Below are 25966 nucleotides of genomic sequence, written 5' to 3'. Positions count from 1 at the left end.
ATTTTCAGAGTTCCACATCCCAGAGTAATTTGCTTTAATTTCACCCAATTTAACCTATACTTCACACCATCACCATTCAGCTTTAATAGCTATGTTCTATGCATAAGAAAAGCAGATAAATGTCCACAATTAGACTGCGAGTGATTACAACTAGTTAGGGCTTTATGAAGACAAAACTTAAAGGGCTGTGGCACAAAACAAAGCCACAAAAGATGTCTGAAAAAATTCTTTCTTCAGAAGTCAAGGTTTACTTACAGCATTTTATTTAATTTTTTTTGTACTTGATTTTGCTTATGTTGAAGATGTAGGCAGGTGCACCTTCTTCAACTGAAAATTACTCTGCTCAAAGAATATTAGGTTTGTGTTACAGGTGATTAATTTTACTTGAGATTAGCTTGCAAGGGAAAACATGCTAAACCTACTTCATTTGTTGATCCTTTGTTAACACGTGCTACATTTAAGAATCTGTAAAATACGTTGACTCTTACAATATCCTTTTGCCCTTCTGATTGTGAGTATGCACAGTAAAATGTACCATCATCGAAGTTTAATGCTCTCTATAATGCTAAATGCACTTGTACCTCAGTCAGAAATTTTTTAACCATTTAAATCTTTATAATACTGATGATAACATGTCAGACAAGTCTAAGTAGAGATACTATTTATGATTTAATGTTTTTTGACATTTGTAGTCTTGTTTCTTTTGACAGCTCAAAGAAACATTCTGCTTCTAGCCCCCTGCCGAAGTTACCCTATTTTGTTTCTTTTTGTTCCCCCCCATTTCTACCCTAGTGAATGGCCAGATAGGTATTATTGCTCATTTACTTCAGGGCTTATAACAGGGTATGTATCCATATTGTGATGTACTGTATCAGTCTGTGATGAGCAGCTCTTTTTGATAATAGTCATTGAATGTATGCTTGCGAGTAAGTGCAAGTATCAATTATTCTTTAGGTCTGGTTTTTGGTGGTGTTATTAAACATTCTTTTATAGCTTACTGACAAGAAGAGACTGGTCATTACCCTAAATACCGATGGGTGTTTCACCTTGTGGTGCAGTTCAGATTTTGATCAAGTTGTGAATATCAGTCTTAATTATAGCATAACATAGGCCAATGCAGTTGCTTACCTTTCGTAAATGAATACAAGATACCAAAATGCTGTTATGTGGAAGCTTAATATTAGCCAAATATTTTGTTCAATTTTGCTTTAAGGATAAGGGTAATTAAAGAAATGAAGAAACTGACATAAGTATAAATTAATTTTGAAGATATTAATTAATTTCCATAATTGCAATTAGGATCAGAATAAGATGTCTAGTATTATTTTGATTTGGTTTTCAGCATCTCGGTAGCTGCTCAGAGCAGACAGGAACAATAAAGTTTAGGCTTTTAGGCAGCTTCGTTTTTGCGTCAAACTAGTTTTATATGCTATATCATAAAACTTTCAGTCCAATCAGCAACTACATTTAAATACTGCAAATTGTGGCAGCAAAACAATAATTCTGCTGATTAGCCCCTTTCCATTTCTTGTAAGTGAACTGTTTATGCTGTTGAGTACCTTTTGAAAAAAGAAAAAGCCAAAACAGCCTTGATTAGTCAAGGAGTAATTGGATGACTTGATTTTAGCAAGAGAATGAATTGGTTGATGATAGCCTGTAACTAAGTGTAGTGGTTCTGTTCAGATGAATACATAACATACAGTCATCAGATCTTGACAGGTATAACATAAGCAATGCAAAAATCTCTGGAGGCTGAGAGGTAAATTTTGTCAAAGAATTTTGAAGCTGATTCTTGAAAGAAATGGAAAGAAACGTGCATGCCATTAGATGATACCGTTTAAAATGTGGCATTTGTTACTGCTGTGCTGTATACATATTTATCTGTTACTACTTTTGCATGTGAAGGAGAGAAGATGAAGTCTGTGTGGTCTTGCTGCCATCAGGACCTGGCAGATAGGCAATTCCTGCTCTTCTTCAGGACAAAAACAGTGTTTCGACATCTTCTCCAGCCAGTTATCCTGTTTTCCCCATCTTAGTTATCCAGTATGACTTGGAAGCAAAGTGCAGAACCAGCTGTCACTGCGTTACTTCTTCAGTGCATCTTTTTAAAAATATTTTTTACCTCCTAGCATTACATTTGAACATGTATAAATAAGTGTCATTGCTAACTGGATTCTCCAAAGAGGTCTGCAGGTGCACTGCCTGCAGTGACAGAGTGGGACCCCGTGCAGAGCTCACTTCTGGTGTAGGAAAAAGATCCAGACTGCTTCACAGCACTGTGGGCCCACCACACTTCGGCCCTGACAGCCCAAATAAACCCCACAGCCAAAGATAAATCCTTCCCTGAAACTGGAGAATCCTTTAGGTTTGGACCTGCTGGCAGCTGAAGAGGGAGCTGGATAATTGGCAGTGGTAATTTCGTATCTCCTCCTTTCTAGTAACTTCAGGCTGTCGTTACTTTGGTGCTGTTAGGTGGCAAGATGAACTGTGCTGCTGTTAGGCTTTACTTTTTTCCTGTCTGACGTACTTGCCTTGTTTTAATAATGATACCTGTATGTCACTAAAATGTTATGGGAATTTACCACAACAGATTTGTTCGCTTACAGCAAGCGTGATGTTTCTAACTCTGTAGTCATTGTTCTTTTACACCAAAGGAAGTGGAAGGGGTCCACCTTTCAAGCTCAAATGCAAATCCATTGACATTTTCTAGGTGGTAATTTGAAAAAAGGCTCCTAGCTAGGATAATTGAAGGAAGACTTAGATTCCACTCAACTTCTTTTGAAAGGCTGACAGACCTCTGATGAAAACATACTTCTGGTGGGACACACTGGACACCAGAGAAGTCATAACCAGTTCCATAAATAATGAAATTATTGATTATTGTTTTCTGGTTGACTTTCCTGTGTCGCTATATGCTTATCTTTAAGCAACTTCATATTCTTATTCACATAGCCATACTTTCCAGGACTGCTTTCTCCTGCCCCTTCCTGCCTACCCTGTCTCATTATAAATGTCTTGGAGAACAGGGTCATCCATCATTTTGGGCTTCTTTTCTTCCCCTCAAAAGCTTCAGTTAGGATTCTTAGGTGTTGACAGAGATGCTTTTTTGGGAAGACTCTTGAGTAAGGCTTTTTACGGACACGTTTTTTTCCTGCCTATATGGTAAACTGATTCCTCTTTTTCTGGAAAAAATACTGGGAGTTCCTGAAGGGCATAAAGGCAGTTGAACCAGGTTACTAGTTGCTGCTTTCTGCTTTGGAAGCCAGGCGACAGGGCTCAGCAACTGGTAACCAGACAGGTGCAGGTACGCTCTTAGAGGACAGAGCGTAGACAAATTTCTAACCGTGGAAAGATCCCCTCACATGTACAGCAGTTGAATCCTTGCTGTGTCAATAAGAAGATGGACATGTTTGTGTTTGAGGTTCACCATATTTTAAACACTGCTCATAATCAGAAATGCTAGCAGGTGACCGTAGGTGTTCTGTTTTTTATCGACTATCCCATTTGTGTTCTTTTCTTCATCTAGATGCACCTTTAGTATGGCTTCAGGGAAACTTTTCTCCTTCATCTTTCTACCAAGCTTTTTGGTCTCCTTTTCTCCCTTTCCCTATTATTTTTACTTGCTGATTCTGTTGTAATCAGTGATCAGTATCAGCTATGACAGTGTCAGCATTTCTTACCAACATTTGTCTTTTATTTGCTATCTTCAGGGTGCAACATGTCCATAAACTGCTTTTAAAACTTCTTTTTAAACTTCCTTTTAAAACTGCTTTTAAACCAAGGACTGACTAAAACATTATTCTGTAATAATAATTACAAAATTCTAAATTCTAATAATTTAACTTAGTTATTTTCTCAGTTTTGCTTTTCCAGATGATCTCTCCTCTCCACAGAGCCTAATCCCTTAGGTAACCACCAGTTCTTGCTTACTGATGTCCCTGGATTAGCCCACGTTCAGTTCTGCAGGCTGGAGTTGGTTTCCCTACAACGCTCAGCGTGATTTGTGCTATTCCATCAGTACAGAGCGGCCTTGAGGCTGGTATAATGGGTTGTCCAAGATTGATCCCACATGGATATCGAAATGAAGTTATAACTAAGGCTCTTTCATCAGTGTAGTGTCTCTCTCCCTTCTTCTCTTTTCCTTCTTCCTTGAGTATCCCATCATCTTCGTTCTGGCTGGGCTGTCAGTCAGCAGCTGATCTGTTTTAGGTTGATGACTGAAATCCGTGTTGGTACATCCTGAATTGAGAGATTCAGAAATAAACCTTAATGCCTCTTGCTTATGAAGAAGTCTCTCTCAGTTTATGCCAAAATCTGGACGTTATTCCAGCTTGAGGGTCCTTTGTGTGTACAAAATTTTATACCTAAATGCTTTCTTATGGACTGCAACTGTCTCAATGGGAAGGTTTTGATTTCTCTTCTCCAAGTGTTCCTGATAATTTAAAAATATCTGTCATGATTAATTTAATTGACTTCCTGGTTATTTAAAAAGTAATTATATGAGCTTTTGTCAGCACGCCTGTTGATATGTTACATCCTTTCCAAGTTAAGAAATGCACTTTTCTTCTAAACTCAGAATTGAAAATTTAGGCTCACAATCCAGTGTTTCAATAGAACATGCAACTAGTGTCTGTTTCTTTCATGAGAAACTCCTCACCTGACCAAGCAACCCAATTAAACAATTTACTACCTATTTTTATGTTCTTAATGTGGGATCTCTATAGTCATAGAGCTTTTCTCCTCGCTTTTATAGTGTGTTTTTTTTTTTAAACCCTGTGGACACCAAATGCAGCAGGAAGATGTGAACAGTTTGAGACTATATTATTTAGATGGTGATGCACTCTTTTTTTCTTAATACAAGGAGGAAAGCACTTTTTACCTTTTTTTAGCTGACTAAATAGTATAATCTGTTGAGAAGTCTGGGCAGGTAGAAGAATTTTCTTTGATCTATATGGTGACATATTCCTACTCTTTTTTTTTGGAGTAATTTCCTTGTATATTTAAACAGATCCGTAGAATGACGGTTTCACGTATTCATGCATCCAGACAGCCCACGTCCCATTGCTGACATTGGTGCACAGATAGGGATTTATGGAAGACAAAGGCTACAGCACCTCTTCTTTAATTGCCTGGCATTGGTATGGGTTAGCGTAGCAGGTTTTCATTTGACGGAGGCACATTCTCCCGTCACAGCCAGCATCAGGGCTGCATCTGTTGCGGAGGTGTTTTTCTTGTACTGGGGGACTCGCAGATGATCTTTGGAGAGAGACAGCTGACGGGAGAGCAGGAAACTTCCCCTAATCACTGTTCTAAAGACTTTTCATGTTTATGTGAAAATGATTTTCATGTTTGACTGCCAACAACATTTTAAACCTGTGTATTGTTTGTTTTGATGTTAAAATCTTTATTGCTAAAACCCCTGTTTTCAGTAATTTAGAAGGAAAAAATTCAGATGTGTGAGACAACAGAGTGTCTCAACTTTCTGTCAGTTGAAGAGTGCTTCGTAGTCTACCATTTCTCCTATTTTATATTTAGTACAAGAAATGCCTTTTTTTCCCCCTGTAAAAAAAAAAAATCATTTTGGTAAAGTTTAAATAAAATTCTTATCATGGCTTATTTCTCGGGCATATATTTAATGTTACGGAATAGGCATGCAAATACACTGAAAAATTATCCAGGAACTAAGTAACAAAGTGTTAATGTTTTTATTCTTTAAATATTTATTGATTTATTTTTTTTTGTGATGCTGTTTATCTGATAATTTAAATCCTAGTTGAATTATGTTGCCAGATTGTCTTCAGAAGGGCATGAAGTCAGCACACATGCTTCAGTAATATCTGGTTGTTTTACCCTTATGTTTCCAGTTGGCAATTTGAAATTATGGCTTCAACTGCACTTTAAATATGTGATAATAGCATGTGTTTCTAATAAGGGCCAGCACCATTTTGTTCAGATAGTGTGAATGGTTGTCACTCATATATGACAAATGCACCTTCATCTGCTTCTTTGATGGCCCCCTAAAAACCATACCCTCAAATCAGGCCGATGAAATTAGCTGCTGTGTAAATTGTGTGTCTGAGTGGTTCATTATCTAATCACCGTCAGAACCACAGTGATAAAGTAGATTGAAACAGGGAAGAGGTCTGCCAGATGATTTCAGGCCTTTTTTTCTAAACCCCGTTTCCCTTGGAAACACTAAGAGTCGTTCAGAACTTCAGAATTCTTTGTCTAGAACTTCTTTTTTTCTTAATGCATAAAATTGGTCAGCCAGTGAGGACTGCCAGGATGATTTGTAAGGTTTTCTTTCCACCAGTCGTTTAGTCATTACTGCGTGTATTAAAATGTTCCACGATTTTGAACTTGGCTACCATGTTTGCTGTTGATAGATAAGACACTGTTAAATACAGTGGTACCAATTTTCAGGAAAGTGCTCTAATCTGTTCCTATTTAGAAAAAACTCTTAAAGATGGCTTAAGTGCTCTCCTGAAATGGCAAAACACTATGCTTTGCATGCATGTGTATAAATCTGTGGATTTTGGAGTTGATACATAAATTAGCAAACTACAGCAGTATGTTATAAAATATTGCCAGTAACAGTTGTGTACAGGCAGTAGAACAGACCTGCCGACTTTACTTTTTCATACTAAATTCTTGTGACTCTTAATAGTCTGTTTTAAAGATCTGTATTCTGTCTTTTTACCTTAATATGTAACTTAAATTTTTCTTTGGTTTAGGAGCATTTGAAGATGATGATATCACTCATGTTGAAGGAAGTGTAGATCCTGTTCGAGACATCGAAATAATACATGAGGAACTTCGACTTAAAGATGAGGAACTGATCATGCAGAGTATAGACAAGCTAGAAAAAGTAGCTGTGAGAGGTGGAGACAAGAAATTGAAACCTGAATATGTAAGTATAAACGTAGATCATTAAGTACTGCCTGCATTGAATTGAAATTTTTACATTGTTGGATTTTGCTCATGATATCGCACATGCATAATACAAAACACCACTATTTTTGTGTATTTTGAAGTAATTATTCTAAGTTTTTTAAAAAAAAAGAATGGATTATTTGCTGTGTTGAAAGTTTAAGATTTCAATTAAAAAGGTAATTGTCATTTTTTAAATTTAACTGTAATGTTCTTGCTGACACAAGTTTATTATGAGTTTCCAGTGCTTCATCAAACTTAGATCAGGGGTTTAGTTGTAATTCAAAGTACAGCAGTGACTTCCAAATTATTCTTGCTGTTAAGTTCCAGTCTGATGTTGATACTGTATTCCTAGTAGCCTCAAAGTGAATATGTTTTTCTTGATGTGGTTGCACTTTGTGTCTTTTAATGCACGTTAAATGAAGGCTGCTAGTTGAAGTTAATTTTTGAATGTGGTTGTGGAAAGCTGTTAAATGAGCTCAAATATCATGGGGTAACAGTGGTTGTTTTCTGTAGATTAGAAATATATAATAGTCATCAACTTCAAAGGATATTTTTAAAATTATTATTTTACTGCCACGTGACTTTCAAGTCAGCTATGTTTTGCCAGTAGTCTAGTTATTAATTTTTCTTTATTTCGTTAGCCTTCCAAAGGTATTTCTGGTGGAATGTAAAGCATGTTCTCTAATTATTACATCATATCAGTATGGAAACAGGATATTTATGCCTAGCAATTATGAAATAAAAAATATTGTTTTATCCCATAGCTTTTTAGATAGCAACTAGTAAGAAAAATATTGTCACAGCAGTGCTGGTATTTTAGTTTATCAGCATTGAAGCACACTAAGTTTTTTTGTCTCTGACTAGTGTTTGGCAGCGAGTAGGATGTGAAATTGAATATCCCGCTCTAAGATGCGGTGTTTAAAAAGCACTTCCTCGGTGACTTCCCTTAGTGAAGAACTAGCCTTCGTCTGGCTTTAGAAGTATTTTATTCCTCGGTTAGTCGAAGTGAGACTTATTTGGATGATTTGAAGGCTTTCACGTCAGGCAAGAGAGATTCAGGTGACCACCAGAACCCCCCGATCCTTCTCTGCAGAGCTAATTTCCAGCAGATCAGTTCCCAGCCTGTACGAGTGCATGTGGTTGTTCTTCCCTAGGTGTGGGACCCTGCACATGCCTTTGAGTTTCAGGAGGTTCCCTTCTGCCCATCTTTGCAGCTGGTTGAGATCTTTCTGAATGGCAGCGTAGCGCTCTGGGGTATCAGGCACTCCTCCCACTTTTGTATCATCAGCAAATCAGATTATTCTACAATCAAGGGAGACAGTAAATTAAAAACTCAAACCTAGAAATGTAATTCAAATCAATTAGAACTTCAAAATCTCCATTATTAACTGGTCTCTTCTCAGCTTCAGTTTCTCATCCTTTTCTTTGCCTCTTCCTTCAATCTCCTAACCAGTACTTAAATCTGTAGTTCAGCAGTCAAATGGATTTTGTCATCTTGTGTTTGTAATTTATACTTCCTGTTATTCCTTAGGGGATTTTAGCCTTTCTTTATGAAGTCACACACGCAAAACACAAGGTTTTGAAGTTGCATTGCTCTTCCAGTTCTAACCTCAGTAACAGCTGTTACACTCGGTCAGTTTCAGCTGAGTTTGTCAACAATAGAGGTTTCAAAGGTATTAAATTCTTTTGTTTCATGGAAATGGGTGGCTTAACAGAAGGGAAAGGCACAAATAAATGCTTCCGTGGAGACAAAGGCTCCAAGTAGGAACTCTGCTCTCTACAGTCACCAGAGAATGTGCCCAGGGAAGTGCAGGGCATCAGGTCCTGCTAATCTTGGGACCTTCATGCTTGTCTTCCTTTGTGGCTTGTATGCATGAATTGTAAGGTGGGCGGTAGAACTTAGTAAAATGGACTTCTTTATGGTAAAGGTCCATAAGAATTCTGCCCAGTTACTTTTCTTTTCCTGGTAAATTAATCCTCAGGCCTGGTGCCTGCCAATAGCCTTGTGTAATTGTAAGATCATAATAGCGATTCTGAGTTTTCCATCCACTGAAGGGGTTTGCATAGATGTCGAGTCATTCGGTTGTGAGCTGCTCCTCTGCAACCTTTTTTGTCTTTTCCTTTAACATTGTATGTCACAGTGAAGGCATGTGGTTGCATTTATATGATATACTGGAGAATTAACTGTGCAGTTAATGACTTAGACATATGGTAAGAGAAACCATAAGGAATTGGTGGTGGTGGTGAAAAAGACGAGCAGTTAAGAACTGCACCTCCATGCAATCTCAGAATTGGAACAGGCTGCCCAGAGGAGTTGTCGAGTCCCCGTATTTAAGAGATGTAGATGTGGTGGTTAGGGATGTGGTTTAGTGATAGGACTTGGTAGGTGAGGTTGATGGTTGGTCTTGATGATCTTGAAGGGCTTTTCCAACCTAGATGATTCTCTGTTAAGAGAGTATTTTGGGCTTCCTCTTCCCAGGGCAGAAAAGTGATTGAGACAGCAGTATAAACTGCTAAGGATATATTTTTTTTTTAAACAGGTTATCTTCATAAATTGGGAGGGAATGGAAAACTACTCAGGGTTTGCCTTTTCTTGTGTTATTTGCCAGTATAATGTTAGACATAGATAATATTCTGCTCTTCCTGTAACAGAGGTGCTCAACAAACAGCACTTGTCTGTCTTCTGAGTGTTCAGTCATTTTCCCTTTCAAGAAAACTGGGAGATTAAAAGGGGAAAAACTTTCTTAAGCACAGTGTTAAAATTTTAGTCTGTCTCTTTCGTAGTTTCCTTTTCTCATCCTTTTTGGAGGAATTTAAGGTAAAGACACTTTAGAATTTCTTAAGCGTTTTAACTGGTTGAGAGTTGTGAAAGTTCTATGGTTCATTCAAATAAAAATACTGAAAGCTTTCTTACCAATATCACTTTCAGACCTTTTACTTGCTTTCTTTCCCCTGCTGAACAAAAACATCTAGCACTTGAATTGCATTTTTCATTTCTTTCCACTTTTTTGAGAGCACTTTGAAATCTATTGAGGAAAAACTATATAAGATTAGGGAAAGAAGAAGAAGGTGAGGAAAGAAAAGAAATAGTATTGATCTTAGTTGAGCGTGTTTTTCCTTTGGTTGTTTGCTGAATATAACAATAAGCCTAATATGAAAGCTAAGAAAAAGTCACTGATTTCAGAGAGACTATAATCTGTGTGACCTGTGTAAACTTATTGTTGGCATCAATGGGGATTTCACTTTGAGCTTCATGGAACCTAATTGAAAGTGGAAGTCATTCTTTTTATTTCATAAATATGAATCCTCTGCTTTAGAGGAGAGGATTCTCTTCTTTATCAGTAAGCCTCCACAACTGTAACTTGATAGTCTGAAATCTCCAAAAGGTGAAGAGGGAAAAAAAAAAAAAAAAGAAAAAAAAATTGTCAGTCTGTATCAGCCAGCAGTTCTTAAATCTGAGATTTTTATTCGATTGCCTGTCTTCACACCTGTGCTCTAACTTGTTAATTATCATTTTTTCTTCATGTAAGCCCACATTGCATACAGTTGGTAAGTTCACCTTTGTGCAGTGACCTGGCTTTGCAGTTGAATACAGTGTTAACTGTTCGTGCTCTCTCTCACAGAATTGATTTCTCAATCTCCTGTCAGCAGAAATAAAATAGCCAACTGCTGTTAAGAAGCCATCAATGAAATCATTTTCAAGTTCTTCTTAAAAATCAATGACACGATATGGTCCAAGATCAGCAACATGCACTGTTGACATAGACACGGAATAGCTTCCTTCACATTCACTTTTGTGTTTTGCAAGTGTTCTTCTCACAGGCTTCTTAGAAATGATGTCTGTTTTTTTACTAAGGGTACTATTCTTTCAGACTCAGTATACATTCATATATTATTTTGACTATAACCTTCTAAATGAGGTATTATAGAACAGAAATATCCCCAATGTCAGCATGTACTAAAATGGTATGATAATCACTTCAGAAATTAGAGTAATTTAGATTTTATATATTAAATCTGCTTGGTGCTGGTATCTGTAGAGACATGAGAAAGAAGTTGAGTTAAACTTCTTTATTATTAGCTTATTCATCTGTCATTTTGGGTAGCAGGAGATTTCAAAGTAAAATTCAAGTACGTAAACTTATAGATCTTGTTTTAAATACATATATGTACATGCGTGTATATATATGTATTTGGTTTATGGGATTTTCAGTCCTGGAAACGGAGGTCTTCAAGTTAATACAATATAATACAGTTAAGTGAACATTATTACAGGATTCTCTTCCATTACCCTTCCCGCGTGATTCAATTCTAGTCCTTAGAGATTGACCCCCTGCAATTGATAGCTATTCGTTCAATCCTTTGTTAGTGCTCCAAATCTTGAATTCCAGCACAGAATAATTCTTAGTGGTAATGGTATAGCGATTTATATATCTGACCATAAGAATATTATTTATAGTTGAGTTCATACAGATTGTTGACTTCAGTGATATGAAGACAAAATCTTTAGGTCAGGATCAATGTCTGCAGTATTTGAGCTTCCAATTTTCAGCTGAAGGGCAGCTTTTACAGTAGGTCAGTATCAATGTCCACTGCATTTGAACTTCCAGTTTTCAGTTCAAAGGATGCTTTTGTAAGTTCTGCAAGACATCCAAATTCTGTTGTCAAAGTCTGTCAACTTGAAAATAAGGTTAGCTTTTGAAATTAAACACTTTTTAAGAGCAAAAGTAGTAGCAATTGTGAAAAGAATTAAAGATGCCTTTTAATGTCATGGTATTAGAACCATCTAGTGCAGAGGAAACAAATCAAGCTTTGCTTTGTTATTGCAGTGGATGATAAATTAGTAATTGATACAGTGACCAAAACCCCAGAGCATAAACACCTGTCAGCAGATATCTTGTGTCTGTGTAATCTATGGTTCTTCCTTCCTCCTCCTTTCCATTTAACATATTGGTCCTGTCCTGATAATACAGTAACCGTTCGACAGTCGTTTCTCTTCATTTAAAATTACCAGTACTGTTTGGGAGATGATTCACAAACCGCAGAGAGGTGGTAGATTCTGTTGCTTCTCATTACCACTATGCTAGATGAAAACAGGGTGAAAATATTTCTTGCCCGCGATATTCTGATGAATGGGATTGCACTGAGCAAAATTCACTGACCTCGTACCACATGCACTCGCCAGAGTTCTCACGGATGGATGAACTCTTATTTCATCTAACTGATGATGTCAGTTGGGAATTTTCACCTTTCTTTCGTTCCAAGTTGAAGATAAATACAGTAGTGAATTGTATTTTTTTTTTTTGTCAGTTGCTTTCATCTGTTTTTGTGAGGAAAGTTTGAGAGGTCAGTTTGTTCCACTGGAGATGGAAGGAAAGGAAGAGTGTATGTGTACGTTATTGACACACTTTTTGCCAATGGCTGTTAACAATTAGTAACTTAAATGTTAAATCATAGGGAATCAAGAAAATATTTGTGTTCTTGATGCACGTAATTATGCCTAAAATCTTCAGTGGACCATTTACTGTGCTTAATGTGGTATTTAAAGGAAATTAAAGTTTATTCTGAAGAACGTTGTGAATGTAACAGGAAAATATTCATGGCAGATGTTTGTGAATTAATTGGTAGAAAAGCCTGAGGTGGAAGTACATAATGTATAAATACACGTTTGGATTTCTTTTGGTATTATCAGTAGACAAAGAGAAGTCAATGCTTAAATACTTTCTGTCAAGGCTGATCTTCCCTGCATAGATTTGAATAGTGGTTTAAAATAATGTCTCTTTGGGAATGTCTAGATCAAGCCACAGTTGTAACTTGTAAATAGACGATGCGTATCACCAAAACAACTTCATATATGAATAGTTGTATTCTGGAAAAGGCATCTTTTTCAGTTGGATTAATTCACTTTTAGAACAAATACGTTCGCACATGGATTTCTTTGGAAATAAGTGTGTGTACACAAATGCAATAAGAAAAGTTCAGTGGATGTGTGGAGAAAATGTCACTTTTCTTTTCAGTACAATTTCCCTGTTCTGAATTCCTGAATTGATTGAAATAATCACTTGCAGATAGACTGATTTCTGTATTTGTATACTTTTTTCTTTGAGAATCTGCAAGTTATTTTTTTTTAATGTATATGCCTTAAAACTTCCAAGGCTGACCAACACAGGAGAGAATTTGGAGCTTATTAACATGAGTTACGTTGCCTGGAATGGTTTTAGAATATTTTGGGTGAAAGTACTTGCAGTGGTTCATAAACATTATTGGCATCTAGCTCTGAGTAAACCTTATATCATGTACAGCTTGTACTGGCTCTGTTAGGAGGTATTGAATAGAAGAAAGGATAATACACTTGTCCTAAATCCATTACTTCTCCCATTGTATTTTTATTAAAGTCAGTGAGCAAGGGAATTGTAAGAGATTAGACATTGTTTTGTACCACAGAGGAGCTCATTGTCACTCCAGTTGATGCAGTACCTGACTTGTTCTCTTTCTTGCACCTGGCTGCTACAGCTTATTTAAGCACTTAACGTATTTGAAAAACACGATCTAACCTTTTTTTAACTGCAAAATTTGTCTAAATTGTTTTTTAAAAATACCGCTTTTTCTAAACATTGCTTTTACAATAAATTCTTTCTTTATCACTTCAGTCCTGCTCTTCTACATCACCAGGAAACCTCTCAGAAGAGTACAGAGATGAGGCTATGCTAGCTAGAACTGAAAAAGATTTTCCCAGGAAAGCTATGAACAGGACTGTGATCACCATACATTTCGTTGTGTTAACAAGGAAACTGTTGTGGGTGTGATAAATTGTTCCTGGAGCTGCACAGTTTAACTGGCTAGGAGTACTCTTTACCTCAAATAGAGTAGTTTGTACCTGTGACTAAATAAACACCATAGCTATTTTGAAAGGCAGATGGAATAATAATGATCTGTTTTGATCCCCTGCATATCTCAGTTTAATTCTCACAGGTGCGTTTAAACTTTTTTTGGGGGGGGAGGGGGGGGAACCTTTACTTAAATATTTTCTAGGGAGAGACAAATTACTGTAACTTGAATAAGCTGTGCCAGTGATTAATTAACTTTACTGTTTAGAAATAAATAAAAATAAACAAACATGTTTTTAGTTTGTATTTGTCAACCTTCAGCTTTCAGCCATGTGTTTTCTGCATGCTAGTGTGAAAAGCCCTGACTTTTTGGTGAGATTCAAGCATGTGAAATCTTAATATCTAAGCATTTTTTTTGAATACCTTTTATAATTTTTCTCCCATCTTTTGGTATTTCATCAGGTAAGTGCGAAACTATTCACATTTGACATTAGTATTTATGTACTCAAAGACTGCATTAGTCTTTTTAGTTACAGTACAGTAACTAAAGCCTAATCTTGTAACCTTCAAGTCTTAGTCTCTCTTGCAAGGGGCAGGTCCGCTACGTAGTAAATACTTTGTCCACCCTTCCTTATCCCCCACCCATTACCCATATGAGCTTGAATTTATTCTAATGATAGACAGATTTAGTAAAAGCAAACAGCGTTCGACAGTTCTGGTCACTGCATGTGTGATTCATGTTTTTAGTCATTTATTCTTGTAATCTGTGTCATTAAAATGGTCTTTTTCATTATTTTTTTAGGGTGATGATGAAAGTTAAGTAGCAATACGCAAGTAATTTATTTGGAGCACCACTGGAAACACACTGTAGATTTCCTATCTACATTATACTCTAGACCTACTAGTTAGGTAGTGTTGATTGCATTTAGTGTATGTAGTGTTTGTTTTTTAATTAAACACTTTTATGTCACTTAGCCAGATTCCTTAGGGAATTCTGAGTATATTAATTTTACACTATTACCTTTACTGCTGGCATGCTATGCTGTCAGCCTGTATGAAATGAGGGGCGCTAACTAAGAGCTACAGGTAATGTTTTAGGTAGTCCTTATAGTTTTTCAGAGGAACACAACAGTGAAATTGATGGAATTTGGCCAATTTCACCTCATTTGCCATGTTGCTACTTCAGTATAGCAATGCCTAAATTGAAATATTTTAATTGAATACTTCAAAAGCAGATGTGTTCACAGGTAGTTGGTCAGTCATTACATCTTGGAAGTACTGAGGCAAACAAGGTGCTAAGAAGCACCCTGTTTCCTAGAAGTCTCTTGTCTGGGGGAAGGAAAGAGCCCTGTATTCAGTTAGTCTCTGTAGTAGCGGAGACTTTTGCACTGCCTGCAAAATCACGGAGAGTTCACTTGCACTTTGAAGTGTGAAGTGATAATCCTCACGACTGCTTACTTCTTTATTAAATTTGCGGAAGTTAATTACATGCCCTGCTAATTTCCAACAAAAACCTCACAATTCTCTGATGCCAAGTAGGCAAGTGAGTTTTCCAAGCTTTAGTTTAGTCCCTCACGCTGTAAGAAGAATTTGGCATTGGCACATGTTATAACTATCATCCATCCAGAGAGTTTATTAATATATGCACATTTTTCTACACAGTAGTGTCTCATGAGCATGTCTTGATAAATCTGCTAAATGCAATTTAAATGTATTTCTTTATGGTATTTTATACCGTTGGGACTTACTGTTAAGGTCCTGCTTAACATTTCTGGGTTGACTACTTGCCTTCATTTGAAAAGGAGAGCAGGACCTAAATTAAAATCTCTGTACTGCATATGGCTAAATATACCAAGTATCCACATGTGCTAAATATACTGCCAAGGGTATAGTCAGAAATGATCTAATGTTTAAAACAGTGGTATTTGATATTCATGATGTTTGCTGTACTTCATGTGCTTTGACAATCGTAACTAAATGGGATTTTGGAGGCTTTTTTTGATGGTGTTCTTAAATGGTGCTTGGTATAATGTTGCTATCTGAAAAATGGAACCAGAGTCCCCCTCTCATCAAAGAAGGAGAAGGGGATCGTTCTGCTGGTGACAGATTGGCCTCGCAGCACGCAACTGGGAAGGCCAGACCTAACGAAACAAAGTGGATCATTGCTCTGCGTTCTGTTATTAAGCATCTCTGAGTTAACTAGAGTAGTGACTAGAAGTGTTTAAATAACTGTTAAAATGAGAGTGAAGATAAAAAGGTCGGTTCATATTCTTTCGCCAGGCCTAAATAGAAACAACTAATAAAAGCAAAAATAGTGCTAAATGAAATACAGCCTGAAAACGTGCTTTTGCCTGTTTGTTTAGAGTTTTGGGGTGGCTGAGAGAACAGGAAATACGTGGGAAAAGTTGCCTTTCTTCATATTGTTATTAGCACTTTACAGATTTGTTGTTAAGGGATCATATTAAATCTCATGTAAAGGGGACACCGCCACTGGTGCAGGGGAATCTGAGTTTATCTGTCTCGTGTCATTTGAGTTGTGGGCTGCCTGCCTTAAATTCTGCTGGGTGCGGCTGTCCTGGTACTCTGTCAGAGAAAATTTGAATAATCATTTCCACTTTTTTCCTTTGTGTCTTCCTGCCTCACCAGCTTTGAACATAGATGTTATGTTTGCTAATAAGTTTGTCCTTTTTTTAAAGAAAGCTTTCCAATACTTCGCCACTTTCTCTGTAAAACTGAAGCAGGCTTGCATGCATACAGCTGTCAGTTCTGCGCAGCAGGTTGTGTTGGTTAGCCTTCTCTGCAGAAGTTAGCCACGCAATTATTCCTCTGGAACAACAGCTGTGAACTGCATGAAGTTGGGTACCTCAAACTGAACTCTGAAAAATTAGGTCTGTTTCAAAATTGGCTTAGACATGTAGCTATAAGTAGCCAGTTGAATGGGGAAGGGAATCTCTGATTGACATCTCTGTGCTTAGATATGCTTTAGAAAGAGCAAATGTTATTTGTTGTATTGATTCTTGAAATTTTCTGGAGGTTCCACATTATGTAGCTACCCTTACAGTCTGATTGGAAAAAAAAACCTTATTGCTGCTTAAGCCTAAAAATTGGCTTTGACAACTCTTGCTATAGTGTTTTCTTCTGTAAATTTTTTTATTGACTCTAATTTATATGCGATAACGAGTTCCTGTTGGACAGGAATTGTAATGCTGAGAACCACGTGGTAGGTGCCTATAGAATTATTTAAAAACCTGAAATATCAGGTAGTCAGAATTCCTTCACTGCTGGACAGGAATTCGAGATTGCGTTGATTTTTTTTTGTCTATCTATTTAAACAAAAGCTGAAGATAAAGATCTTAAATGAAAGGCACCTATTGCTAGAACTGCTTCCCTTGCCTCGTTTGCAGTGATTAATTAAAAAATAAAAAGCAGATAGGGTTAAAGATAAGATGGCACCGTGGTTTTCTTTATGTGTAATCTTGTTGCATGTCTCTACATAAGCTGTTCTGGCCACTCATCACAGTAACCAGCTGGGCCATTTCACCTGCTGGAGCCATTAAAGAGGACTCTCTCCCCCTAGATTAATCCCCTCCGACATTAGTTTTTTGCTCTGACAACTGGAGCAGGCATTCAGAATTTGCAGGTGGCCAGTGTGACGCACATAATTGCCTACAATTTTAGGCAATGAATAAAAATGGTCTACATTACTTGTCAAAGGTTGTATATGCAGTGCCAAGTGAGATCTATGGGAAGCCTTTTAGGGTTTAAAGAACAGTTAATAGCAAAGCTGCACAGTGCTTTTTTAATCATAATGCATTTGTAATATAGCACTTTGATCTTCTCCTTGTAGGAAATGGTGTTATATTAGCCACTTTTAAACATTTATGAGTGAAATTCACTTATAGGAGAGTAAAAGTGATTATTCTTCGTCAGAACATGTTAGATTTCATTAAAAGTTTTAGCTTGCCCCTTCCTTGTTAAAATCTGTGGGGAGTCATGTTCCTGGAGGGTTTCAAATCAGGATCTGAAGATTTTGAAGAGCTTTGTCTTTGTTTTTCGCTGCAGCAAGTGCTTGACTAGGAAAGACTGTAGTAAATACTGATGTTATTTGTGGTTGTTTATAATGTGCTTCAGCCGCATAGCATTAAGTGTAAAAAATTTTGTGCGCGCAATGGTTTCGGGAACGCTTCTTTGTATTTCAAATACCTTAATTCTCCGTTGTGTCAATTATAACCCCCAAAAATGCATTATTTAAAGCATGATCATAAATTATCTACCAGAAAAAATCGACTCTGAAATGTACTACTCCTAGAAGAGCCAAGTTTGACCTTTCAGACCCAAGAGCCTTTTATTAACACCTGCCTGTAAGGAGAGCCGTGCCACACGCAGCTTTCAGATTCAGCACCACAAAACTGATGAGGAAAGGCTTGAAGGGTTCAGTTTGTGTCACTTGCTGTTTGCCGTTTCCATTTCACAGATGATTAATCTTTCTGTGAAGAAAGGCCAGAGAAACAAAGCACATTGGGCTCTTCCTGCAGTTACTCCTTCTGAATGCACACTAGCTTGCTAACTAAAAGGCCTTTAGATTTCCTGCAGAGAGAGATGTTCTGAAAGTGAATGCAGCTGGTTGGAGGTCACCAGTGCAAGGCTCTTGCCATTGTGTAATGGAGGCTTTGGCAGGTTTCATTTTGGGGGGGAGGGAGAAGGTGTTGGCAAAAAATTAATGCGGAATAAAAAGGGCTCTGGCCATTTGAATTAATTTCTTGAAGGGTGGATCATCAATAATAGGCTCAATTTCTTTCGCTAACAATCGAAAAAAATATATTCGTGGTGTTTTTTCCCCACCCATTCCCTTTTCTTAATGGCATGTTTATATTGTACGTGGTCTCTCCCGCTGGATGCTGAAATGTCGCGTCTTACTGAGTTTGAAAAGCAATCTAAAATGTACCGATTTTTACATATGTTTTATGAGCTCTGCTAATTTTCATGGTGGCGAGAGATGATACTTGGATAGTATGTATTTAACTTTCTGATTGTGATTTGTATTTCTTCAGTAGTTGCTATTTCTCTTTAGTGACTCAAAGCAGGAATTTTTATTTTTCTGGGGTAGTAAAAATTGTTTTTAAAAGATGCTATCTAATTTTTAATTCGTTTGTACATTTTGAATTTTAATGTATACATGCCGTGTTTGTGGAAGAGAATTGTCTGATATCCAGCTGAGTTTTTGACTTTGTTTTTTCTTGATCTTGCATAGGACGTAATGTGCAAAATCAAAACCTGGGTAATAGATGAAAAGAAAGCTGTCCGCTTCTATCATGATTGGAATGACAAAGAGGTAGGCTATAAGTATTATCCCATGAATTGACTTCTAATTTTGCTACCTGTTACTGTCTTCTCTTTTAAAAGTTTTTTTAGAGAATTCATATTCAGAGTGTACTGAATGTTAAATTTATCAGTCAGTGCTGTGTTTGTCAGTGTGATCTACATACTAAACTTTAATTCTGTAGCCTTCTCAGAAATGCCATGAGGAAAAGAGTCCTAAAATTAAGTTGGTATAACTTGTTTTTAAAATTCTCCTCTTGTATTTTCACTTCTAGATCGATGTTTTGAACAAGCATTTGTTTTTCACTTCGAAACCAATGATCTACTTGGTTAACCTCTCTGAAAAAGACTACATAAGAAAGAAAAACAAATGGTGAGTGTGTTCAGGTCAAATATCTAGATTTATTTCTATTTCACATTTTTTTCAATGGCGAATAATTCCTTGCTTATTAAGATCAAAGTATATTAAAATAGGAATAAAAACTAACATTGCACTTTTTTTTGCCTGTTGTCTTCCCACTGATATGCTGCTGAGTACAATGCATATGGTGAAACGCTGAATGAAAGTGTAGGATAGAAAACAATATATTTTCCTTCCCTATATTTTTATGTGAATCCATTAACTATGAAGAAAACAGCTTTGATTTAGAACTACAGATTTAAATAAACACACATTTTTATCTTGTTGTATAATGCTGATCCTCTGAACAACATCTTTTTCATTCCAAGGGAATGAATTGAATGCCAGAGGAGTAAAGCTATGTAAGTTGCACAGAAGGCTTTCAAACTGTGGCAAAATTGCACATTTTAACAGTACACTTCTGTTTGCAGTTGGGTTCCTTGTTTCCTTGCTACAGCTTGCACTTTGCTTACAGTGTATAGTCCTGCCTTGATGGTCTTTAATGCCACAAACAGTGCAGGTTTTGTTCACGTATTCCTGACATCAATATTGTGACTTAGGTACATGATGGTTATGAAATCAATCTATCAGACATTCAATGAACTGGTTGAAGATTCAGTCCTAGCATGGTAGACATATGTTGGGAATCTGCTGTTGAGAAGTACAGCATTTAGCATGTCAGAGGAAGCTCTAGATGGGATAAATATTTGGTTTGTGGAGGAGGGAACAGGATTAAATAGTATACTATGAAGAAAAATCAATAGCAGTATATTTAAAAAAAAAAACAACTTATTTTTTTAGTATTCACATCTTTAAACACTTCACTTGTGAGATACTTTGAAGATGTATAAACGCATGTTTGTGAACAGATATATGCATGTAACTCATCCAAACAAATCAAAAGTATCCAAAGCGGAATATCTGAATTCTCCTAAAGTACACCCTCTGTTTCTCCCTGTACTTCATTAAGTACTTAGATGCACATGGTTTCAATTTTCCATTAAAAATTCTCATTTCCATATGATATCAAAGAGTGAGAAGGCTTTAAACTGAAAAATAAACATTCATAGACTGGAAGCCAAAACAATAATTAATGTCAGATGGTTAACTCCAATAAATCATTAGAATAAATTCTGTGAAATTACTGCAACTAAAACTGTCCTTATGATACTCCAAGAAATTTTGTGTTAGTATTAAAGAACAAAATTTAATCTATTAAATAGGAACCTATGTCACCCCAAAACACAGACTTTGGATTGAACTTGGTAAACGGTGTAATAATCTAAGTTTTTCATGTTTGGCCAAATTTTATAGTTGTTAATTTATTAATTCTTTAAATGTTTTGTATGTAGGAATGTTTAAACATTAAAAGTGGTTATATCCAGGAAAGTCTTTAAAATCTGGGTAGTAGCACTTGCTCTGTTAGGTGATTTTTTTTTTTCAAGTACAAACGTTGAGGTTTCCTATGGTTTGCTATAACAGTACAGATGTGGAAGTTTATGTGAAAATGGATGCATCGGTTTCCCTGTCCAAAAAGGATCCTCACACCTGTATTTGGATGATTACAGGTAGAGCTCACTGGCTCTAATTGTACAGTAAATACCATTTCCCAGACCCTAATGGTAGACAGACTACTTAGGAGACGCCAGTCTGTGATTTAGCTGTCGCCAGTCACCCCATGTTTTTTGTGAGACTGGTTGTGATGATGACATAGTTAAACCCAATTGAAAGCAAATCTTTGTATAAATTACAATTTTTAATTTGTAAAAAAAAATCAGATGTTTGAATTGAGAAGTCATATAATGAAATGGTTTAACTGTTTCTATTACAATTAATGATTTAGTTTTAAAAAAGTATATCCAGATCTCATGGATGTTAGTGTAATTGTAGCCAAAAGATCAAAGCCTGGGTAGCTGAGTGATGTTCCAGAAGAGAATTTACCACATAGCCATTTTCAGTACAGTTTCTGCCTCCTGCTGTTCCTATTTTCCCTCAAGCTAGCCATTGACTACCCCCTGTGCATCCCTGCTCGTAAAAAATGATTGAGGAAGTATTTGTCATGTATTTATGAGTGGGAAACATTGTGTGATAGGGAAAGGCATCTACTAGAACCAGAAAGATTGCCATTTTCCTTCATTCAGCCACTCTGCTACAGCTTTAAATCCTCTGTTTATGCAACATAGCTTTTATATTTAAGAGCAGAATAAATTTTTTCTATGAAGGATACTAACGGTAGGCTTTGCCATTTGTATGGTGCAAGCAGATGTAAATGATTAGAATATATTTTGCCGTTAGATGCCACTTAATTTGTGATTTTTTGTTACTATTTTGAGGGGCAGAGGTACACATTTGAAATGTAAGCCACATTTAGACTTGTCGTTCAAGTTGAAAAAGTTTATTTCTGAGCATAATTTGTAATATTACTGTAACAAAAGTAAGGTTAATGCAGGAAATGCTCGGCAGTATAAATGTTTTCATAAGACTTTTACAACTATAGAAGTATTTAAAACAGCAAAGAAGAGGAGAGGTGTTTTGATTGTGGGTATGAGAGGAAAACTAAAATTGTCTTTGTTTTACTGGGTCATTCGTTCAGAATTAATGAACATTTTAACTGTTAGCTAAAACACACATTTAAGTGCTAACATGTTATTTTTCAATCCTAGAAAAGAAGAAAACACAGTGAAAGATAGGACTATTGTGTGTCTGAGTAGGTGTGTTGACCTTTTGAAAGATGTAAAAACTGGAATGGCTCCAAGCAGCTACTTGCTGGTTTTAACAATGTTGAATTAGTCATTCAGTTGATTTATGATTAAGACCTAGCCCCTGAAGAGAAGCTGACATGGCAGCTGTGTTAGTTGCACTTGTGTTATGATCAGATGACAGTAATCATGATGTTGTATAGAGGAATCCACTGAAACTGTTCCTACTACATATTGCCATGCTCTAAGAGAATACTTAATCTCTTTTAATAAATCCTAATGATTTTTATATGGCTATACTACCACCTTAACATGATAAGTGTATATTTGAGCTTCATCATGATAGTATTCTAAATGAGCTTATTCTTTTTCAATTAAAACTGCTTTCTGAGTTACAAGATGTAAAGTAAATCCAGGACATAAGACTTGTCAGCCCTTCACCTAATTAAAGGTTTGTTTTGGTCTTGCTAAAGAGGATGCTTTTAGCAGATCATAATATGAAAATGAATTATGAAATATGTTGAGCTAATTAATAAGTGGATGTAGTGGACTGTACTTAGCATACTGTTAGTTGCAGCGATTGGGAATGATTCTTTGCAGTGGGCACCAGGAACATTGTTATGTGTCAGGCTAATCTTTTGACTCAACTCTTCAGGTCTAAACAATTGATTTTTAATTTTTTCTTCAGTCTATGCATAGAATGCAACTTAAAGAGCTGACTATGATGTTAAAGATTTTCTAATATGAAGCATGAAATTAGGAATATGTATAGTGTCATCATTAAGTTGTTTGAGACTTGATACAGATCTTTGTATATTGTTTTCTAAAACAATTCAGACTTCTTGAGTATCCAAATTTATGTTAAGATCAAGGGTTCTTTCTCAGAATGTTAGGGTAGACATCTTGTTAATGAACAAGTTGGGTTGTGATGGGATAGGGTAACTCTTCACATATCTTATTCCTATGTGTTTAAAGAAGGTGCGTTGGTTGTAATGAATAACCCTCTTCCTGTTAATTTTTATAGCATTTGTTATGTTCTTAAGCTAGAAGAGCCACAATTAGGTGAGATGAGAGGTCTGTTTTTTCTGGTATCGTGTTTCTGACAGGCCACTAGCAGATGTGCAGGGAAGAGTATAGGTACAGATTAAGCAAATAGAGTATATGTGCCCAGCTTCTTGCAATCTGTTAGTGTAGAACTGACTAAGCGAGATGTGATATACTTATGGTTAATAATTTTTGACTGATTTTTATTCTATAAATTTAGCCATTGACCTTTTCAACCTAAGTATACTCTTGGCATCCCAATATCCTGGAGCAAGGACTTCCACAGTTTAACTATGTGCTATATGGAGAAGTACTTCCTTATGCTTGTTTTGGATCTGCCACATCATAATTTCATTTGATGCTCCTTAGATCTTGTAGTATGAGAGTGAATAATCCTTTTTCATTCATCTTTTCCATATTGCTTCAGATGTTCCAAATATAACCAAAAAAAAAAAAAGACATGAAGAAAAAAATGTCAAGGGTAAACTACAAGGAAGACCCAATGGGCTTGTGCATGAATTTATCTGCTTTGCTCAACCTTTCACTTTTAGACTACTTAGGAAAGAAAGTTAGCACCTGGTGGTGACTGGAGACTTGATGTTCTTGGTCTTATTTCTGTGGGTACATGTCCACTGGTAGAATAGATCTGATAGCTGTGTGTTCTCCATCTTAACAAAACAGCAAGGTAACTTCGTGTGTTGTTAGAGTGCAGAGGACTCAGTGCAAGAGGACTGAGAGGAAAAGAAACAATATCCAGAAGGTTTTCATGTCTTCAGCACGCCTGTTAAAAACAAGAAAAGAAAACTTGGAAAAAAAAAAACATAATTCAACATGAAAAATACCCTTCAGCTCCAAAACTTCCCCATCCACCCTTAAATAATGTCTGCTTTTAGAGAAGTCCTGAATATATTTTCTCTGTATAGATTCTTCTTGGATTTGTTAGCAGTGAATATTTGATCTCTATGGTTAAAAAAAAAAAAGTAAAAATTGTTCCATAGCATTTCACCTACATTTCAGTTTGAAACCTTCCAAAAGACATTTAAAACAAGCACATATTAATGAAAATGGTAACATTGGTGTGACATATCATGAAACAAAACATTTTAATGAGCAGTATTAACAATATGTATATTTAAGAATCCTTCTAATAAATAGATTTACAGGAAACACAGACAAAGAACAGCTGTGGGCCAGCTCCACCTCCTTTACAATTGAAAGTATGGTGACTAAATAAAAATATGAAACATCTCAATGTTAGTTCCACAAAAACCATCTCTTTCCACTGTCTACGTTTCAGCCTTTTCCAAAAGCTGTCTGAAATACATGAACTTTGCAGATTTTGCTTTTAAAAAAAAAAAAAAAAACTGGACCAGATATCTAAATGTAGTTCCTCTCCTGAAAGGAGGGATCCTGTAGGTAATGAACATTAGCAGTGCAGAGGGAAACAGAAGTACACCTTTTGACATGGCACACGAAGTCTTAAACCAGCTACAGCCTTTAGAACAGTTATTCACCAATACCAGCATATTGGTCATGTAGCAGGGTACCCAAGTCAGTGCAGAATGCTGTTGTCACTAACTTCAGCTTCTGAATTACGTTTATTTTCTGATTATGTTGTGTATATTTAAATATGCTGTAGGTCACGTAGTAATGGATGTTTAGGCAGATAAATTGTATGTACATTTTCAAGAATGTACAATTCTTTAAAATTCTTTAAATTTCAGTTATAAATTGTGGTATTGAGAAGCTTCTTTGATATAGTTGATTTAAGGTTCTCTTCTATGCTGATGGATCTGGAAAATTTAGAATTTTTCTTAATATGTAATGCTTGTCCCTGCCTTACAACTGAAATCTTTTTTTTAAAAAAAAAGTAATGAGTGGGTAATTATCTGTGCATAAATGGCATTCGGCATACGCATTTTACAGTCAGATATTCAGAGTTAACAAGATGAGAATTTAGATTTCCTCTCATACCTTTGCTGCCTGTGAGACAGAAGACCTTACATCACAGCTTTGTTTTAACTAGAGGCTTGCATATGTTTTCCATAGAGCACTTACATACATTAATAGGGGATGGTGCATGCTGTTTGCTTAATAAACAGCTATTCTTTAATATGTCTCATACAAATTAATTAATGAATACAAATTAATTTCTCACCCATCAACCTAATTGCAATCTCTCTTCTTTCTGGCATCTTTGCCTGACATTCCCAGTTGGCTTCTTGTCACTATCTTACCATTTCCAGTGACTTTTCATTCAGTTGTTCTGTCTGTCCCATTTTTTTTTTTTGCTCCAGCCTTTTCCTAGCTGAAGTATCCTCCTTGGACCTTTGCCAGATTCTCTCCCTTTTCTCTGGTTTCATCCCATTCTTGCTGGCTTAGTTCCAGTCCAGTCCTTCAGACTGGATTTCTTTCACCAGGCTTCCCGCTTTGCTTTGCCTCTTCCTCCGCCCATTTGAATGTGAATGCATATTGTTTGGCTAGCAGCAGGAACTGGAGACCTGTCTCTAAGCATAGGGAAGATGGATTCCCTGCTCTCGTCTCCAATGGGTAACCTTGCTTCAAACCCCAAAACAAGGCAAAAAAAGACCACAAACAAGCCAAAAAAAAAATCTAGCTCCACTCATGTACGGGTGCTGTGGGGCATATAAAGAGGTTAAACCTTTGAGACTGTTCAGTGTTAAATTTGAGGAGGTTTTCTCCTGAGGACATGAGTTGGTGTTCTGTTGTTTGGTTTTCTTTTT

At 36.4% G+C, this 25966-nt stretch overlaps 1 protein-coding gene across 5 annotated transcripts in view; it reads left to right on the top strand.

Moving 5' to 3' along the window:
- OLA1 (Obg like ATPase 1) overlaps positions 1-25966 on the top strand; it is a 129352-nt gene that overhangs the window by 69762 nt on the left and 33624 nt on the right. For all 5 annotated transcript variants that reach the window (XM_083842031.1, XM_083842033.1, XM_083842032.1 and 2 more), the window contains 3 exons: positions 6735-6910; positions 19012-19092; positions 19355-19452. In XM_083842031.1, coding sequence (XP_083698157.1) covers positions 6735-6910; positions 19012-19092; positions 19355-19452 — 355 coding nt within the window. The remainder of the gene's footprint in view (positions 1-6734; positions 6911-19011; positions 19093-19354; positions 19453-25966) is intronic.

This window comes from Anser anser, assembly GCF_964211835.1.
Source record: "Anser anser genome assembly, chromosome: 6".
Classification (NCBI taxonomy): domain Eukaryota; kingdom Metazoa; phylum Chordata; class Aves; order Anseriformes; family Anatidae; genus Anser; species Anser anser.
The sequence above is the reverse complement of the archived record's forward strand: the minus strand, read 5'-3'. Positions and strand labels throughout refer to the sequence as shown.